Below are 19,327 nucleotides of genomic sequence, written 5' to 3' on the forward strand. Positions count from 1 at the left end.
CCGACGATATAACTACGGTCACCAAGTTTTTGTTCTCTGTGTGCGCGCTTGCCTCTTTGTTTTAACCTTCTTCCTTGAGTCTCATATCGTGGAAATCTTCCAGCAGTCTCAGTGGAATCCAAAATCTTGAGAAGGATCTTCCAGTCTCTCAGTTTTCATCCTCCATTCGCCTTGTTCACCCCGCGAACTTTTTTTTTGTTTTCCCATTTTTCGCTGCTGGTTCATATTCACAAACAACTCTGTGATGGCGTTAAGTTGAAAGCTTCGCATTGTATTCTTGTTTTGATGAAAATGAGAGTTTGGGAAGAGTAGTTTTCAAGATAAATAAGTTAGATCGTCGTTAGTTTGCATTGTGATTTTCTGTGTCTGTGCTTCGATGTGTTTTATTTAATGATAATATAATAATAAAAGACTTAGATTCGCCTCGTTTTGCGTAATCACTCTCTTAAAATAATGCGTAATCACTCTCTTAAAATGATTCTACTTAGTCTCAAGATTTGATTTTGAACCATATTCTAGTAGTATTTTAATTCTTTAGAACTGTATTAGCACATCGACACCAAATTTTTGTGAAGGGTGTTCGGAATTTCATGTCTTTGGCCTGAATTTTTTTGGTCGTATCATCAAAATGTGTAGAGTGGAGGATAACGATGAGAGTGGAAAAAAGAAAGGTGGACATTGGGATATAAACATGAAGTTTTTGCGTGGAGAGAAAGTGAAAGATGCCAAGTTTTTTGGGGTGTCTCATTGTAGAATGAAGCTCTGGATTATAAGGCTAATCACTACATTATTGCTGTGGACATGTATCATTCAATTGGTGGCGATAGGAGAAGTTTGGGGGCCAAGGTTATTGAAAAGCTGGCCTTCTTGTTCCAGTTCCCATGATATGAGCTTATCGACCAATATGTCGTTCGTTCAACCTAAAGTTCATTATTCTCCAAAGAGTGAGTGAGTTCGCTCTTGACATTAGATGTTGAATCTTGTAATTTATTTGGTCCTTTGTTCGTATGTCATTTACCTTATTGCTTCGTAATTCTTCTTCTTAATGTGAATCTGAATGTATTGCTTCCAGGGGTGTACAACAACAATGGATATCTTATTGTTTCTTGCAATGGAGGCCTTAACCAAATGCGAGCAGCTGTAAGTTGTTTCTTGTTGTCTTGTTGATTATAATGATAAGTAGATGTTTAAAAATCAGGTGCGATTTTGTACATCTTCCAAAGATATTTCTTGATCATCGGTTGCTTTTACTTGTTTGCTTTGCAGATATGTGATATGGTCTCTATTGCAAGATACCTTAACGTCACACTTATTGTCCCAGAATTGGATAAAACCTCATTTTGGGCGGATACGAGGTAGATGGAAATTTGGTATTTTCTCTAAGTTCTAACGTTAGACTACCATTCATTAGTTGCTAAAAATATATTCTCCATTTAGTTCTTTCCAGGACATATTTGATGTTGATCATTTCATTGCATCTTTGAGGGATGAAGTTCGGATACTTAAAGAGCTTCCCCCTAGGCTTAAACAAAGAAATGAACTGGGAATGTTCTATGAGTTACCACCTGTTAGTTGGTCGAACATTTCTTACTACCACTCTCAGGTTGTTTTTCTTAGAAAATTTGGAGTTGGTACCTTGAATGAATATTTTTAGATGATGGAATTCATGATGTGATTTTCGTTGGCAGATTCTCCCTCTTATTAAGAAGTATAAAGTTGTTCGCTTGAATAGAACGGATGCTCGACTCGCTAATAATGGGTTACCACTAGATATTCAGAGGCTAAGGTGTCGGGTGAATTTTAGTTCTTTGAAGTTCACTGCCCAGATAGAAGAATTGGGCCGAAAAATCGTGAGGATGCTGAGGCAAAATGGTCATTTCTTGGTTCTCCATCTTAGATACGAGATGGATATGCTGTCTTTTTCTGGATGTACTCGAGGCTGTGACGCTGAGGAAGTGAATGAGCTAACTGCAATGAGGTAAGAAAGTGTCCGTCTCTCCATGTAAAAACTGAACCATATTCTTTTGCTGACTGCATAAACGGTTAACAATCAGATATAATAACCCCTTATGGAAGGAGAAAGCAATAGATCCCGAACTTAAAAGGAAGGAAGGTCTATGCCCTTTGACACCGGAAGAAACTGCTCTGATACTAACTGCACTAGGTATTGATGGTAACATTCAAATATATATAGCTGCTGGAGAAATTTATGGTGGAGAAAGGAGGTTAAGAAGTATGGTCAAGGCGTTTCCTAACATGGTTAGTAGTGAACCATTAATGCTTGATCCCAAAATGACTATTTTCATGTATTTGGACTTTAAAACATCATTTTCTGACCACGAATCGAGTTTGTACCAATAGGTAAAAAAGGAGACATTGCTGGAACCCTCCGACTTAATGTTTTTACGGAACCATTCATCTCAAATGGCAGCTTTGGATTATCTAGTCTCGTTGGAGAGTGACATATTTGTTCCGACGTATGATGGAAATATGGCTAAAGTTGTAGAAGGACATCGCAGGTACATTATATTCTTGTGATTTATATGTGCTGAATTCTGCATGTCTTCTATGTTTTAGCTGATTTATTAAGTGGGACAATCACTGTCACAACTATCAAAATGTTGTGCCTTGATTATGGTAAGATTTAAAACATTTAAATTATATAATTACAACCAATTATGAGTTTTAGTAAAAGTGACAAGTACTCAATCCTAGACTAAATATATTCTTTTTCATAGTTACGTTTGTAAGACTTTTATAATCCTTCCAGGTTTCTTGGTTTTAAGAAGACCATTCTACTAAACCGGCGAGTTTTGGTTGATCTGGTCGATCAATACAACAATGGACTATTGAGCTGGGACGAATTCTCATCTTCCGTGAAACTATCCCATGAAAACCGAGTCGGACAACCAGAGAAGCGTGTCGTCATTTATGAGAAACCAAAAGAAGAATACTACTTCTATGCCAATCCACATGAATGTCTTATGATCGATTAGAAAGGTTCCACTGATCATACACAGCTTGTGTGCGTTATTCTACAGATATTATTGATTCTTTTACATTTTTTGTTTATCAGCTTGTATATACAGATTGTACCCTGTGACTTAGTGGGATGCATGAAATTTTTTGGCAAGCAAATGAAATAAAATCCTGTATCTTCGTCCTTATCTAGCAATATTTGACTGAAATAGCTACATATCATTGATGTAAATTTTTTGCTCATTGTTGTTTCAGATTTTAGTTATGAACCTAATGATTAACGCAAGAAACCACAGATGTGTGGATTCAAACTTGCGTCTCTTCCTCGAAGGGAGAGTTCATGCCACTTTATCCAAGAGATGGTGGTAATCAAATTTGAAAATCTCGAGTATGAAAAAAAATGATAATTCTGTTAGTCCTCTTCTAGAGACCAACCATTGCCCCACAGTTTCGAAAATGAGAGCCCTACTCTTCAAAAATAAAGCTGTAAATCAAGACCTTGCACGTTGATTATGAGCAATTATCATCCTACTTTACATTCGTCACGAGTCACAACCAATATCAAGAACTTGTATGTTGATTATCAGCAGTTATCATTCTAATTTACATTCGTCACTGAGTCATTACAATATCGTTTCGCCAAAAATAATGTAATAGTAAGATCACAAACCAAACCATCCTCATTATGTAGCCTTTCACTGATGCTGGCCATTTTGTTCAATTCCAGTTGCTGAAACTCTCCTACTCACAGCTCTCGAAAAACCTTCTCTGGCAAATGACATTGTATCTTCTTTGACAAGGCGCCTTTGCTTTACCTTTAGAATAGCCTGTGAAACTTCTGAGATCGAGGGGCGTCTTCGGGGCGTTTTATCTAGGTATGATACATGATCCGCATCGATTTATCTAGGTATGAACACGACTCTTGATATTATTCATATGGGCCCAAACAACACCATATCAAAGTCAATAAGACTCGTTACTGCGGTTGGACATTATGGAAACTATCACATCTTTCAAATTTTGCAAAATCCTCTTCACTGTGTCTTTGGCTAATTCATGGATAATAAGACATAACTAGTTTTATTCTTCCACTTGGCTATTATTCAAATACGGAGTGAGAGTGGCAAAGTTAATGCTATAAGATAATAGTGATTATGAGTAATAGTATTCAGCAGACCAGACCATATGTATTAACTTACCATATATAAGGTTTTCCAAACTGCCGTTACTCATGTACTCATAAACTAGCATGCGTTCTCCTTTATCAACACAGTATCCAACTAAATTTACCAAATTTCTGTGATGCAGCCTAGCTAGCAAAGAAACCTGAGAAAAGGTAGATACCTGAACATCTACATAAAGTGAATCTGATGCAGTGTATCTGTCACGACCTCCCCAGGTATAAACTTTAAGAGAGAAAAAAATACAGCCAAAACAGTAAATTCGTTAACTTTTTATATTTATTTTTCTCCAAGATGCCCTCTGAACTATATGTTTTCTTACTTTTTTTAGTATTTCATGATAAAATAATTTTTTTCTTCACATATTTTGTGGAACTGAAAATATTATCCGCTCAAATGGCAAAATAAGCCTTCCCATTAGGATGAGAAACAGTAACATTAACATTCCTGTCATTTAAGGAGCTGATCAAGTTCAGACAGTGGCAGCACATTGGGAGTGAGTGTATTATTTGAACTGGAAAATGTTTTAAAAACGACACGATGTATATTATTCTAAAATTTTCCTATTTCCTAATTGCAAATATTTCTTTATCATTAGGTCGAGTTTTTATGTTTTAGTCCATAACGTTCAATTTGTTCTAAAATGTACTCCCTCAATGGGAAAGTGAATGATCTCTTTATTCAAGGGCCAATGGACTTTCTTGTTGGATAATATCAAATGATGAATTAAAAATATAAATTCATATTGTAAAGTGAGGGTAGTTGATTGGAGGAGTGACGTGAAATTCAGTATATATTTCAATCACCGGGTGAACAGTTAAGGATCTTGCCGCTTCCTCTGTGTGAAATTCCCTTTCCCCTTGTTTGGAATTTGAAGCGAGAACTTTTACAGCAAACACTTCACCTGCAGGCATTGTGGCTTTATATACTGGGCCAAATGAACCCTGGCCAAGAATAGTTGTGAAATTCTGTGTTCCCTTTTGAATGTCACTGAACATGAGAAGGGGCATAAATCATGGTTCCACTGAATGCTACATGTGACATAAATCCCAAAACATGAAAGAAAATTACTGAGTGAATGTATCCTGATTGAAAAGAATAATCGAGCTTGGTAAAATCAACCAACCATGAGAGCAAATCCCTCCCGCCCTTTCTTTCATCAAACTCCTCCACTTTCACCCTTCCCAACATATAATTCATGGGATGAAAACAAAAATAAAAAATTTGTTAAGGAATTTCCGACGCCCTCCACTCCTAATATCTCCAACTCTTACTTTAAATAGTATATCAAAATAAGTCCAAATGTATTCTAATTTGTAGTGGGATTAGCAAGGATATACTTGATCGTCCAGAATTCACCAACTTTTAGCAACCGTAATATGCCATTATACGTCAGTCAAGAAAAAGAACCTCCAAAACGTTTATATTTAAGCTAAACGTGAATGAGTATGAAAAGTAATTCAACTGGATTACATACTTGTAATGGTATCTTGGAATACCAGATGCTGAAGCAAACCGATCTTTGGTATGATTATTCCACCAGGAATGTTGAGGTTTTCGGTCAAGGAACTCTGACCCCGGGATAGCTACAGAATTTGAGATAGAGGCGCTTGAATAAATGCTTGTACCTAAGCCATTAGTTCGTATAGGAAGGATAGCAACAGATCGTTCATTTGAGTAGCGCCGAAAATGAGCATGTTTCTTATACCAACAAATACCAAAGAATACAAGTGATGCTATGAGTATGCCCAGAGTCAAGCCAACAGAGATGCCAATTATAACCAAATCCATTTTATGGTCCTTGAACCGTATTACAAATCAGGAGCATTTTGCGGGAAAAGTACCATGGTCACTGTAGTTGTAAATTAAAAAAAAGCATAACTCAATTAAAGACCAAACATTTTAGCGAGAATAAGAACTCCATTTTGCCAGTAGCAGAAGACACTATACGTAGTTGCAACAACATAATTTTTTTCTCCAGGGACATGATTTTATAGGTTACGGCACAATAAGGTGATCACCCTACAAAATGTCACCGGAAAATTCAACGACAATAATTCGCAAACGAAGAAACGGTTTTTTATTGCATACACAAGCAAATTTGCAACAGTTAAATCTACAGATGGACCGAGTGCAAATAGTTCAACAACATTGATCCATCACTAATTCATGTTACATCATTTCACATGTGCAGAAGAAACCAACATAACATATATTTTTTTGCTTTTACTTGGGTTTAAAAGGGGAGAGGTTCAAGTGGTGGTGACAACATAAAATATTTCATCTCCCTGCTGTATTCTGCATTGCCTTGTCCCATTCTTGCTTTGTTTTTTTCTTTTTAAGAGAAGAAAAAATTGAGAAATTGGAACATAATACTTTGATTTAATTCATACATCTATATAATCGGCTACTTGCAGGCAGAACTAGTGAATCGTATAACTCTGTATCCGCCTCTAAATTATGAATGTATGCAAATTATATGAACCATGAAAAATATAACATAAATACATAGCCAATAACAATAAGCACGAATTAAAGCAACATACACACAGGTTCCCAAATCACTCCATCAGAAGTTTTCGGTAATTTGTTCTAACACTCAAAACTAAAAGATTGTATCAATTCAAAATGAAACAAATATTTATTTTGCACCACAGAACCCTAAGAAATCAATTCAATGACTTCTTATCGTGGATAACCGACGAATCTTACTCGCCGTGGCATCTCACTTTTTTTTTTATGAAACATAATCAATAAATTGGGATTTCAGCAAATTAAATATGACCATCAAGAAATAAATACTAGGAATTCGAGCAGCTACATAATGCCATAACAAAAACCTGGAATAAATTTTTTTAAAGCAGGAAAAACCGAACAAGTCAAGTGAATGAGAAATAACTGATCCACATGCATGATAATACAATAAAAAGAAACCCAATGGAAACGATATCTAACTCATATACATTTTACGTACAAAAGGTAAACATCAGAAAAATCGAATTTTGAAGGCATCATCGATGCAACGATGAGTGGGTTTCCCAAAAACTTCACAAACAACAACAGTACAGGTCGAATATAAACAGCACCAAAACAGGTGTTACATTTGGCTCTGCATCTACACTCATAAAGACACTATATTCAAAGGGAATGAGGGCAACCACAAAAGAGTTGGGTTGGTTAACTTTCAGTTGGTATGGATATATTTATATGATGGTTAATTCAGTTAGCAGTTAGAAATTGTTGGTTAGGAGTCGGTATATATATACGTGAAAGCCATTTGTAATTATACACTTTTCATTCATTCTTCGTAGTGAAAAGTTCCTTTGCTGTTGGCTGCAGTGGAGTAGGTCTCAACGACCGAACCACGTAAAATCTCCTGTGCTCATTTCTTTTAATTGCTCTCAATTTTCACTTACGATCACCCGTTAATATCTCTCGTACCTTAATGCACTGATACTTACTATGAAAAGGCCAAAGAATCTTGAAGCTGCAAATGGAGTTCTTGATTAGTTTTTCACAACAACATGGATCACCAAAAAGAAGTAAGAACGAATCGCTCTACATACCCAAATATAGGATGCATTTCAACTCGAGGAAGAAAAACCCGGAACACGATCAAAGAGAAGAAATTAACCATGTCAGAGGAAATCCCATCAATTGTTTTTCAGCTGCAATTGACTTGTTCAGCTGACAAACAACAAATCATTATATAACTCGTGGAGTGGTTTGATTGATACATCCGCCTTTGTGGTTTTGTTCGAGAGTCAAATTTCTCACGCGGCGAAAGTTTCAAACATTATAAATTTTGTGTCAGTTTAGATAAAAATTTACATAAAAATTCAGGGAAAATTACATTTATCGCTCCTATATAATATAAAAAAAAAAACATAAAATTCTTGAAAACCACATGTTCTAAAATCAAACAAATTAGTCAAAGTTTTATGTCTGCTTTTTTAAAAATAATTTTTATTATATAAATTCATATTTTATGTAACAAAAAATTTAATATATATACAAACATAGTATATCTTGAATTACTAATTTCAATTATATCTCATTGTATGTATATGACATACGCAGTCAATATTCCAAAACTTCTCATTTTAGTTTAATTTGATCTTATGGATTAAACCAAATTAATCAACAATCATTCTATTTCAAAAATATATATGGCATATTTATTTCGATTCACAGTTACGTTATATGTTTTAATTTATTTTTCTCAAATCGGATAAAAATAATTATTATATATATAAGCTTTATTATCATATAATACCAAATCTAACTAACGACTTGAATTTTTTTTTTTTAAAAAAACTTTTAAAGAATCTCAAGAGTCAATTTTGTAAGACGGATCTGTTATTTAGGTCATTCAAGAAAAAAATATATTTTTTTATGTCAAAATATTACTTATTATTATAAAATGAATTGTCGACTCGTTTCACATATAAAAATTCATGAGACTAGCTCACCAGAAAATTAATAAAAAATAAATTAAGATGGTCCACTTATTTCACTTCTTTTATTATTTATTTTATACGTACATTTGCATTATGGACCTTTACTTTAGTCTCTTAAATAGTTGCAAAATGCCACCTCTAGGCTGCTATTATTTCGTCTGGAGTAGATAAAACTTAAATTGGAGCTGCCATCCCATACCCCTCACGTGTTCGATAAATTAAAGGGGTTTTTCATACATATATGCGTATGTGTATGTGTATGTGTATGTGTATGTGTATGTGTCCTTTAACTAGGATACTCGTGGAAATTTAATACGGCAAATCGCAGCAAATAGAAATCGAAAATATGTAGATAAATTATGTTATGGTGTGCTTGGATTTATGGGTTATATATGATTAATTTTAAATTTATTGATTGTTGGTTTCTTGATTTGCTTGGATTGACTAGTGAATTTTAAGTTCACCTTATATTAGATTTTTGTAATTTAATAATTATTATGTTAAATTTTGAATATTCTTGAGATTCGATGTCAACTGTCATTTGAATTTGAATGAAATTTATATTTCAAATCTCAAATATATCAATTCAAACAAAATATTATGTTTTCATAATAAATGGTGAGATTATAAAATGTCACAATTTTAAAAAAAAATATTTGGTCAAAAACATATCTTTTCTTTCAACTCTTATTTTCGTCACAAATTATAAAACCATGGTTTCATTTTATTTTCAATTTTTTAAGACGAGGTGTTTTATTTTATAACCGGCATGTAAATTCCAAAGAAATATTCATTGCAGGTTTCCATTTGCATAAAATAAGGGAGCAATAACAAAATCTTGTTTTGATGGGAAATTTTGAGTTTAATTTTTATATAGAAATGATTTGTTATAGTAAGTCAACAACTAAACATCAAATCATTATATTACTAAAAAAACATGTGATTTTCCAGAATTTATACATGTGACATTGTGACCAAGTGAGCAGAATCCAGCCGTGCTAAGACGCGCCACCTGTGAGAATGGGTTTAGTATTAAGAAATATGGTCTATTTAGTAATTTTTTCACTTGTATGTATATACAGACAACCAATCTGTGTCTGAACTCTGAAGTGTTTCCGCAATCCGAGCAATGATCTTACTCGAACGCGTCATCACCCGTTCCTTTCAATTCTTTTGACTTCGACTCTCACCGCGTCTCCATCCTCTCTCACTCTAACTTGGTGTGCGCATGCGTGAAATGAGGTGGGTTTCGTCCGCCAAAGGCGGCGGCGCTAGCGGCGGCGAGAAGGGAGTGCTTTTCAAGTCCAGGCTGAAGTGGGTGGGGCTTATAGGCCTAGTTCTTTCTGCTGTCTCACTTTTCGCGCATTTTCTTCTCGCGAGATACACTTACGGGGTTGCTGCTTCTGAGTACCAGTCTTCAATCACCATCTTTTCTTGGAGGCCCATCTTCGAGAGTGCAGATTTTTCCAGCGATGTAATATGATAAAGATCCAATCTTTCCGTGTAATTTTCTGTGTTTTCTGGTCTGATTTGTTTTGTGCTGTTCAAATCTAGGATTTGAGTTTGTGTAACGGTATGCGGGTCTCGAGTTTGCTGATACTGTGTCACTGAATTATGCTTTTCTTGTAGAGAAAAGATTTTGGTTTATTGAATTACGAAAATTCGAGGACCTTTTTAGGGAAACGGGGGGAGGGGGGGTTATGAATAATATTTTTCTAACATGGTGTTTGGTGGGGCCAATCTGCTGGTATAATTGCTAGTTAGTATCCTTTTGAGTTACTCATAAGTTTAGTTATAGATCCCCCAATGTTAATTTACGCTTTCTATTTTTTGTTTTGTGGATTTCCGTACCTTCATAGGTATAATTAAGGATTCTTTTTTTATTTTGTTTCGTGGTTTTATGGAAGTTTCGCCATTTCGCAGACTGCATTTTATAGAAGACTTTGGGGTCCAGTCAGGACTCTTGATTCGATACATCCTTATGCTAATCCAAGAGGACACTATGTAGGTAAGATTTACTTCTTTTACAGTTGATTTAGCATTTGATGTTCGGAACTTGATGAGTTGAGGTAGATTGATGGCAATTACGTCTTGTTGGTTTGTGAAAATACTAAAAACAAATAAAGAAATCTTTATATTTTCGTCCCAATTATCCTGTTTATTACTTAATGAGATCCGATATGTTGCAGGTCCTGTAACTAGCAACGGATTTTTATTTGTGAGGATACAAGGTGGTTTTCATGAACACGGCCTCATCCTTCTGGCATCGTTTTTTTGTCATTCTTTTTATAAAGAAGAATTCTTTGCAATATCTTACTTTTCTGCAGATTTGTGATGTTGTTGTTGCCCGGCTTCTCAATGCCACTCTAGTTATTCCTGAGATACAATCCACCACAAGTAGCAAAGGAGTCAGGTTGGTTTCTTTTCAACTTTAAGACATGTTTCTGCTGCACAAAAGATTGGTTAACTCGATGCTCATTAATGTTATGCAGCACACAGTTTAAGAGTTTCGCTTACCTCTATAACGAGGATCAGTTTATGATGGCTTTAGCAGGGGATGTCAAGGTCGTCAAAACACTACCAAAGGATCTTAAAGGCGCGAGAAGGAAGAAGAAGATCCCATCTTTTAAAGTCTCCAAGTCAGCATCTCCATATTTCTATCTCCACCATGTTCTTCCAGTGTTGAATATGCATTCAGTTGTCGAGCTCGTTGTACCGGATGGTGGGTGCTTGCAGGTAAACACTAGATCATGTAATCTTTTGTTGCACACAGCTATCCTTTTTAATTATGGCGGCGGCGGCATATCATGCTCAGACCAATATTTCTTTGTGATATGATCTTGTATGGCTTAGGCGGTACTTCCTTCACACCTAGAAGAATATCAAAGGCTGAGGTGTAGGGTTGCGTATCATGCTTTAAGGTTCAGAGAGGAGGTCCAGGAACTTGCCACAAAGATTCTGTACAGGTTGCGAGCTTCTGGGCGTCCATTTATAGCCTATGATCCAGAGATGACTAGGGATGCTCTAGCATATCATGGCTGTGCTGAGCTCTTTCAGGTATCTTTATAGTTAAACCTTTTGCCAGCCAGTGTTAGCTTCTGTATTATTTTTTTGTCAGTTCGCTCAGGTTTTCAAAACATTTGTCTTTGTTTTACCTACTGTTCCTATTTAGGATGTGCATACTGAACTTATCCAACATAAGCGAGCCTGGATGCTAAAGCGGGGAATTGTCAGAGGGAACCTTTCTGTAGATTCAGCTGCGCAGTTTCGTAACTGTCTATGTCCACTTATGCCTGAGGAGGTATTTTTTATTAATATAATCTGTTATTTTCATCTTTTGAGACTGGTTATGATTATCAAAAATATTTTTCTACAGGTTGGTATACTTCTTCGAGCGTATGGCTACCCATGGGATACAATAATCTGTTGGGTAAAACAAATAAAAGAAATGGCGAAGAATTCTGCGATACGAAATCGGCTTCAAATCGTGTAGGATCTACACTTTCCTTTAGGCTTTATTTGCTCTCTGTTTTGTGCAAATAAATCAGAGCAAATATCCTGTAGGATAAGATGAAGAAACTAGAAGAAACAATGCACTTTGAATGTTCTAGATACAATATACGTAAGAAAGTTTCTTTCAATAATATTCAAACCTTGTAGATAGATTTTCTGCAGCAAACCTAACTCAAGTTGACCCCTTTTATTGACTTCAATAATTGATGAATTAAACATTGCAACTATTTATATATGGCCTTTCAGAAAAGGTGTAAACCATTCCTTTTGAAATTGTATTGTTTCAATACAAATACAACTTTTCATACACACCTTTTCAATATATACGAATATATTTAACAATCCCCTGCCATTTTCTATATATTGAAATGCCTTCAAAGAATCACCGAATATTCTTGAGAATTCATGCATCAACAATGGTATCTTTCGATTGAACCATTATCTTAGTAAATGTGCTTTATAGTTACTGAATACAAATAGGTAGACAAGCTTTGAACCACCTGTATATAAGAATAACCACATAGACAAATACACACAAATTTAAAACTTCCTATTGTCATAAACGATACATTAGGTCTCGTATCTCTATCCTTTCGTGAGTGTTTACAAAGTCTAGTCCATGAAACTTTGTGGATGCCCTAAATCCAACACCCATATAGGCAAGTACTCAATGCCCCTGCCATATGTGGCATTTAACAAGACTTGTTAAGAAAATTATTCAACCTTTAACTACTGGCAGGAATACCAACACTACTCAACTTTTGGGATGACATCGTAGTGTTCAAATCACTATAACAATGTACTTTTAAATCATTGAATTCAAGACCAGAAGATATATCTAGCATTGAATTGAGGTTTCCATTGTTAGTGATTTTATTTGTTGGACTTTAATCCCATCTCTTTTGATGTTCGCAATACCATTTCTCTGTTCAATCCTTTTGTCAAAGGATCTGCTAGATTTTCTTTTGATGGTACAAAATCAATTGTAATTATTCCACTTGTAATCAAGCTTCTTACTATACTGTGTCTCAATCCAATGTGCCTTGATTTACCATTATACACTTCGTTGTAAGCTTTTGCTAGTGTAGAGGCACTATCACAATGAATAGATATTGGTGCCATTGGTTTGGGCCACATTGGAATTTCAAAAAGTAAATTTCGAAGCCATTCGGCTTCCTTGCTAGTTGATGCTAAAGCTACGAATTCAGATGCCATGGTGGAGTCTGAAATACATGTTTGCTTCTTAGAACCCCAAGAAATTGCTCCTCCACCAAACATAAAGATCCAACCACTTGTGGATGAGTGGTCATCTTTGTTAGTTATCCAACTAGCATCTGAGTATCCTTCAAGAACAGAAGGATACCCACAATATCGTAGGCTATAGTCTTTTGTGCCTTCAAGATACCTAAGTATCCTAGTTATTCCAAACCAATGTTGCTTATTTGGATTGCTCGTGTACCTACTTAACACGCTAATAGCATAAGCTATATCAGGTCTTGTGCAAGTCATTGCATACATTAGACTCCCAACAACTTGAGCATACTCCAATTGGGATACTGAACCACTAGAGTTCTTCACATAATTGATCTTGGGATCTATAGGAGTTGAGGCAGGTTTGCATTCTAAATGATTGAACCTCTTGAGAATTTTCTCTATGTAATGAGATTGTGAGAGTTGAATTGATTCTCGATCCCTTACAATTTTTATTCCTAGGATAACATTTGCCTCACCTATGTCTTTCATTTCAAATTTGCTAGATAGCAATTCTTTGGTTTTAATGACTTGTTCTAAATCGGTGCCAAAAATTAGCATGTCATCTACATACAAGCATATAATGACACCTTTGCCTTCGTTATACTTGCTGTAAACACATTTGTCTGATTCATTTATCTTGAATCCATTAGCAGTAATAACACAATCAAATTTTTGATGCCATTGTTTCGGTGCTTGTTTTAGTCCATACAGAGATTTCACAAGTTTGCATACTTTTCTTTCTTGACCTGATAGAATAAACCCTTCTGGTTGTTTCATATATACTTCTTCTTCTAACTCACCATTTAGAAATGCTGTTTTTACATCCATTTGGTGAATTACCCATTTTTGGGTCGAAGCTAAAGCAATAAGTAACCGAATTGTAGTTATTCTAGCTACCGGTGAATAAGTATCAAAATAATCCAAGCCGTGTTTTTGAGTAAAACCTTTGGCTACTAATCTGGCTTTAAACTTGTCTATTGTTCCATCTGTTTTCATCTTCTTTTTGAAGATCCATTTACAATCAATAGGTTTGGAACCAGGTGGTAAATCCACTAATTCCCAAGTTTTATTAGCCATAATTGAATCCATCTCATCATTTATCGCTTCTTTCCAAAACAAGGCATCTTGAGAATTTATTGCCTCATCAAATGTTTTGGGATCACTTTCGGTAATAAAACAATAAGGTATTTTGTTACTTAGTTCTTGTCTTGTTCCTTCAGTAAGATAAGTTACAAAATCTGAGCCAAATGACTTAGTTATCTTGGCTCTTTTGCTCCTTCTTAACTCAATAATTTCTTCTTTGTCATTTGAAGCTTTTAATGCTGTGAAGTCTTGTTTTATTTTATCACAGACTTCCTTGTGCATTGAGGAGAACCTAGACTCATCAAAAATGGCATCTCTTGATTCAATTATAGTATTAACTGAAATTAAATCATGAGGTTCTACCACAATAAATCTATAGGCCTTGCTATTTTGTGCATATCCCAAAAATGTGCATTCAACACCTCTTTCTCCCAACTTTCTTTTCTTTGGTTCAGGAAGCTTCACTACAGCTCTACAACCCCAAACTCTCAAATATTTGATGTTTGGTTTTTTATTGAACCAAAATTCATATGGGGTGACAGAATTTCTCTTAGTAGGAATTCTATTTAGTATATAACAAGCAGTTAAAACTGCTTCTCCCCAATATCCTTGACTTAATTTTGAGTTTGACAACATGGCATTAACCATTTCGATTAATACTCTATTTTTCCTTTCAGCCACACCATTTTGTTGTGGCGTATACGGAGCAGTTACTTGATGTTTGATACCACTAGTTTCAAAGAAATTGTTTTGATAGTATTCACCTCCTCTATCGGTTCTAAGACATTTTATTCTAGATTCACAAAATAACTCAACTTCAGCCTTAAATATTTTAAATTTTTCAATTACTTCATCCTTAGTATGTAATAAATATACATAGCAAAATCTACTGTAGTCGTCAATAAAAGTAGCAAAGTACTTTTTTCCTCCAAAAGTTGGTGTACCATGTAAATCACAAATATCACTGTGTATCAGTTCTAATTTTGAAGTTTTTCTGTCTATTTTAGGAAATGGTTGTCTAGTTATTTTTGTGAGCATGCAAGTCTTACATTTTCCTGCATCTTGTTTAATCCATGGCAACAAATCAAGTTTTATCATTTGATCAATTCTTTTATAATTCACATGTCCTAATCTATTATGCCATAACGTAAAAGGTGACTCAATAAAGTACACAAAAGAAGATATATCTTTATTCTTGTTTATCGGCATGACATTTAATTTAAACATGCCGTTACAAACGTAACCCTTTCCAACAAACATTCCTCTCTTGCTAAGGACAAACTTATCAGCTTCAAATACAAGTTTGAAACCAAACTTGTTAAGCATACTACCACTAACAAGATTCTTTCTTACTTCTGGCACATACAATACATTTGTCAAAGTTACAACATGTCCAGAAGTGAATTTTAAATCTACTTCTCCTGTACCTAAGATGGAAGTAGTAGATGCATTTCCCATATATACCACTGCATTGGGATCATTCATGACCTTTAAATTCTTGAAAAATTCCTTGTTTTTGCACACATGTTTGGTAGCTCCTGTATCAACCCACCAGGAAAAGTCTTCCTCCACCATGTTCAATTCAGAAATCATGGCAACCATGCTCTGTGTAACTTCTTTTGGTGCTTCACCCTTGTTAATCTTCTTTTTCAAAAGGCGACACTCAAACTTGTAGTGCCCTTCTTTGTTGCAGTGATAACACTTGCCTTTTCTCCTCTTTTTTTCAAGTTGATCATCTTTAGACTGATTTGCCCTTTTTCCTTTGTTGAACTTACTGGTTTGTCCAGATTCCACCACATGCACTTTGCTTGGTGCATCTTTGTATTTTGACTCTTGCAGAACCTGAGAATTGTTTTTCTCTTGCACACGAAATTCTTCTTCTATTCGAAGAGAGTTAGCAAGGGCCTCAAGAGAAATATCTTCCTTTTTATGTTTGAGATCCTTTTTAAAATCTTTCCAAGATGGAGGAAGTTTATCTATGATAGAACTGACAACTATGGTTTCATCCATGTGTAATTTGTGTTGGTTAAATCTATTAAGCATTTTCTCTACTTCTGAAAATTGTTCCATGACAGGCCTTGAATCTATCATTTTGAAATTCAGAAAAGTAGAGACCAGAAATTTCTTACTTGAAGAGTCCTCTTGCATGTATCTTGCCTCTATTCTGTCCCATAACTCTTTAGCGGTGGGTATCAGATGATAGACGTCAAATAAACTGTCACACATGGCGTTGAGTATATGTCCCCTGCATATTTCGTCATCATTCTCCCACTTTTGACGGTTCCTTATTTCTTCAATTGTTTCTCCATCAGTTTCTGTAGGTTTGGGAGTACTGAGAACATATGCTATCTTTAAAGCCACCAACAGGAAGTGAACTCGTTTCTGCCATCGTATGAATTGCCCACCATCAAAACGCTCCAACTTCACGATATTTGTAGCCAGATCCTTGATCGAACTTGCCATTATTTTGAAACAAAGATAAAGCCTAAAGATTGTTGGGTAAAACAAATAAAAGAAATGGCGAAGAATTCTGCGATACGAAATCGGCTTCAAATCGTGTAGGATCTACACTTTCCTTTAGGCTTTATTTGCTCTCTGTTTTGTGCAAATAAATCAGAGCAAATATCCTGTAGGATAAGATGAAGAAACTAGAAGAAACAATGCACTTTGAATGTTCTAGATACAATATACGTAAGAAAGTTTCTTTCAATAATATTCAAACCTTGTAGATAGATTTTCTGCAGCAAACCTAACTCAAGTTGACCCCTTTTATTGACTTCAATAATTGATGAATTAAACATTGCAACTATTTATATATGGCCTTTCAGAAAAGGTGTAAACCATTCCTTTTGAAATTGTATTGTTTCAATACAAATACAACTTTTCATACACACCTTTTCAATATATACGAATATATTTAACATAATCTATGTTTCTGGTGGTGAGGTCTTTGGTGGGCAGAAGAAACTGATTCCCTTTAATGCGATGTTTGAAAATGTTATCGACCGGACTTCCTTGAGCATGCCGTGGGAGCTAAATAAAATGTATGGCGGGGAAGCTAATCTGGTGGACAAAGCTCCTAAGACTAAACCACCTCCAGTGAAAGTCGAACAGAAGCCTGATGACTGGAAAAATTCTGGGCCCCGACCACGTCCGCTCCCTCCACCACCAGCTCGACCGAAATATCCTTACAACATTGAAGGTTGGTGGGGTTGGGTATCTGAGAGCGATAATGAGCCGGAGAGTACGGTTATCGAGTTGAGGATCAATGCACATAAATTGCTATGGGAGGCGATAGACTACACGATCTGTCTAGAAGCAGATGTATTTATTGCAGGATTTTATCGTGATGGTAAAGGAAACCCAAATTTTGCTAGCTTGGTCATGGGGCACAGGCTCTATCAGTTTGCTGCCTCCAAAACTTTTCACTTAGACAGGTGATTTTCGTGACACCATATCACCACGCCCCATCAGATAAAAGTTTTGAAATTATGTGTGCGCGTTTCTTCTTCTTCTTTTTTTTCCCAATTGGAAGTTTCAAACCCCAAAATCCTTTTGAGTTGTCTCAGTTACCCCGCGCTGCTGATTTATTGGATTTGCCCCTGATGCTAGACGCCGTCTTATTATGTTTTTCTTGTCGCTGTGTAGGAAAGAAATTGCGAAGCTTTTAGATGAGATCCGGGACCACTTTTACCAAGCCAACCACACCTGGATAACATCGGTACGAAGACATATGAGAAGAAATTTAATCGATGGGCTGTATCAGGAATCCGCTAGATCAAAAACCTCGTTGTTTTTGTCCTTCCCTGTTCCCGAGTGCTCGTGCTTGCAAAACAACCCAGCTGAAGGGTCGACCCATGCTTCAAGCCCTTCAGCTTGTTCGCAGCTACACGATGCTCTTGGAGCTATGCACCATTGTCCATCCTGGATGGATGGAGATGCGCCTTCTCGATCAATGGACAAGGAAGACTATGAATATCTCGAAAAAGATGATTCAGACTCGACCGCCACTGGGCTTCTTTTCCGGCAGAATGGCGGTGGTGAGAGTCCCGAGGGAGGAGTAGAAGTAAGCAGCAAAGAAGATGCACAGATCGAGGATCAAGAGGAGCTAGAAGGAGGAGAAAGGTGACAAGATTGTCCTTTTGTTTAAACATGATGCTTTGTGGTGATTCTGGGAGGTATGGATTTGTTCTTGGTTGAACGCGTGGAGTATGATTTATAGACAACCAACAACTTGTATTTGAACCGGGTTGGTGCCAATTCAGATTGATCGGTCAAGCGTGCTCGGGTATGGTTCGATGAATCCTCTAGATGGGATATTTTAACGATCCACGCCATCAATTTTGGTGTAATCTAGCTTGTGTGTGTTAGGCTCTTGAGACAATGGAATGACTCTAGTTTAGGGTATTGTTCTACTTAGGAATCGGAACAATGGAAAAACTGCCTGAATTAGTTAAGGTGGTTGAACAAAATTATTGAGAAAAACAAAAGAAATTGGCATGACTTGATTTGAAATGTTCCTGTTTTCTATTTATTTTGTCAAACGTGGTTCATATGTATATATTATTTTTAGTTGTAGAAAAATTTGTTAGATTTATGTCGAGGCCAAATCTTAAACTTGAGAATTTGATGTTAACACATAAACTTGTATGTATATTTTTCAAGTTACTGGACAGGACAGTTCAAGATATTTGCAATAAATCCAAAGTTGAAGCTTTATTTTAGATCGAGAATCTCTACAGGTTTAGATACGTAATTTTTTTTTAAAAAAATAGATTACTCGTATTTATTATTAAGATCTTATTTTAAAATGCATCTTTAAAAAAAATGAATGCTATAAATTGAAATTTTGAATTC

General features: G+C 35.7%; 2 protein-coding genes and 1 long non-coding RNA gene across 5 annotated transcripts; 2 read left to right on the forward strand and 1 right to left on the reverse strand.

Moving 5' to 3' along the window:
* LOC140837241 (rhamnogalacturonan I rhamnosyltransferase 1-like) lies at nt 1-3,167 on the forward strand. Its single transcript, XM_073203362.1, has 8 exons — nt 1-944; nt 1,073-1,140; nt 1,267-1,355; nt 1,438-1,603; nt 1,689-1,978; nt 2,055-2,259; nt 2,362-2,519; nt 2,771-3,167. Exons 1-8 carry the CDS (start codon nt 629-631, stop codon nt 2,994-2,996), a joined length of 1,518 nt encoding a protein of 505 aa, XP_073059463.1. The 5' UTR covers nt 1-628; the 3' UTR covers nt 2,997-3,167.
* A 1,830-nt stretch (nt 3,168-4,997) lies between these two features.
* On the reverse strand, nt 4,998-7,890 carry LOC140837305 (uncharacterized). 3 transcript variants are annotated; one of them, XR_012119319.1, is made up of 4 exons: nt 7,727-7,890; nt 7,450-7,647; nt 5,638-6,012; nt 4,998-5,150 (listed from the first exon to the last, which is right to left on the reverse strand). It is a non-coding gene; the product is annotated as an uncharacterized lncRNA (long non-coding RNA). The 3 variants fall into 3 exon arrangements; XR_012119315.1 differs by lacking the exon at nt 7,450-7,647 and having other exon boundaries at nt 7,727-7,861; XR_012119305.1 differs by having other exon boundaries at nt 7,450-7,788.
* Nucleotides 7,891-9,700: 1,810 nt separating this feature from the next.
* LOC140837399 (O-fucosyltransferase 27-like) lies at nt 9,701-19,067 on the forward strand. Its single transcript, XM_073203572.1, has 10 exons — nt 9,701-10,094; nt 10,544-10,628; nt 10,810-10,883; nt 10,948-11,033; nt 11,113-11,356; nt 11,474-11,677; nt 11,793-11,921; nt 11,997-12,038; nt 17,393-17,907; nt 18,119-19,067. Exons 1-10 carry the CDS (start codon nt 9,849-9,851, stop codon nt 18,597-18,599), a joined length of 2,106 nt encoding a protein of 701 aa, XP_073059673.1. The 5' UTR covers nt 9,701-9,848; the 3' UTR covers nt 18,600-19,067.
* Nucleotides 19,068-19,327: the final 260 nt, after the last annotated feature.

The sequence above is a fragment of the Primulina eburnea genome, chromosome 1, assembly GCF_022965805.1.
Source record: "Primulina eburnea isolate SZY01 chromosome 1, ASM2296580v1, whole genome shotgun sequence".
Taxonomy (NCBI): domain Eukaryota; kingdom Viridiplantae; phylum Streptophyta; class Magnoliopsida; order Lamiales; family Gesneriaceae; genus Primulina; species Primulina eburnea.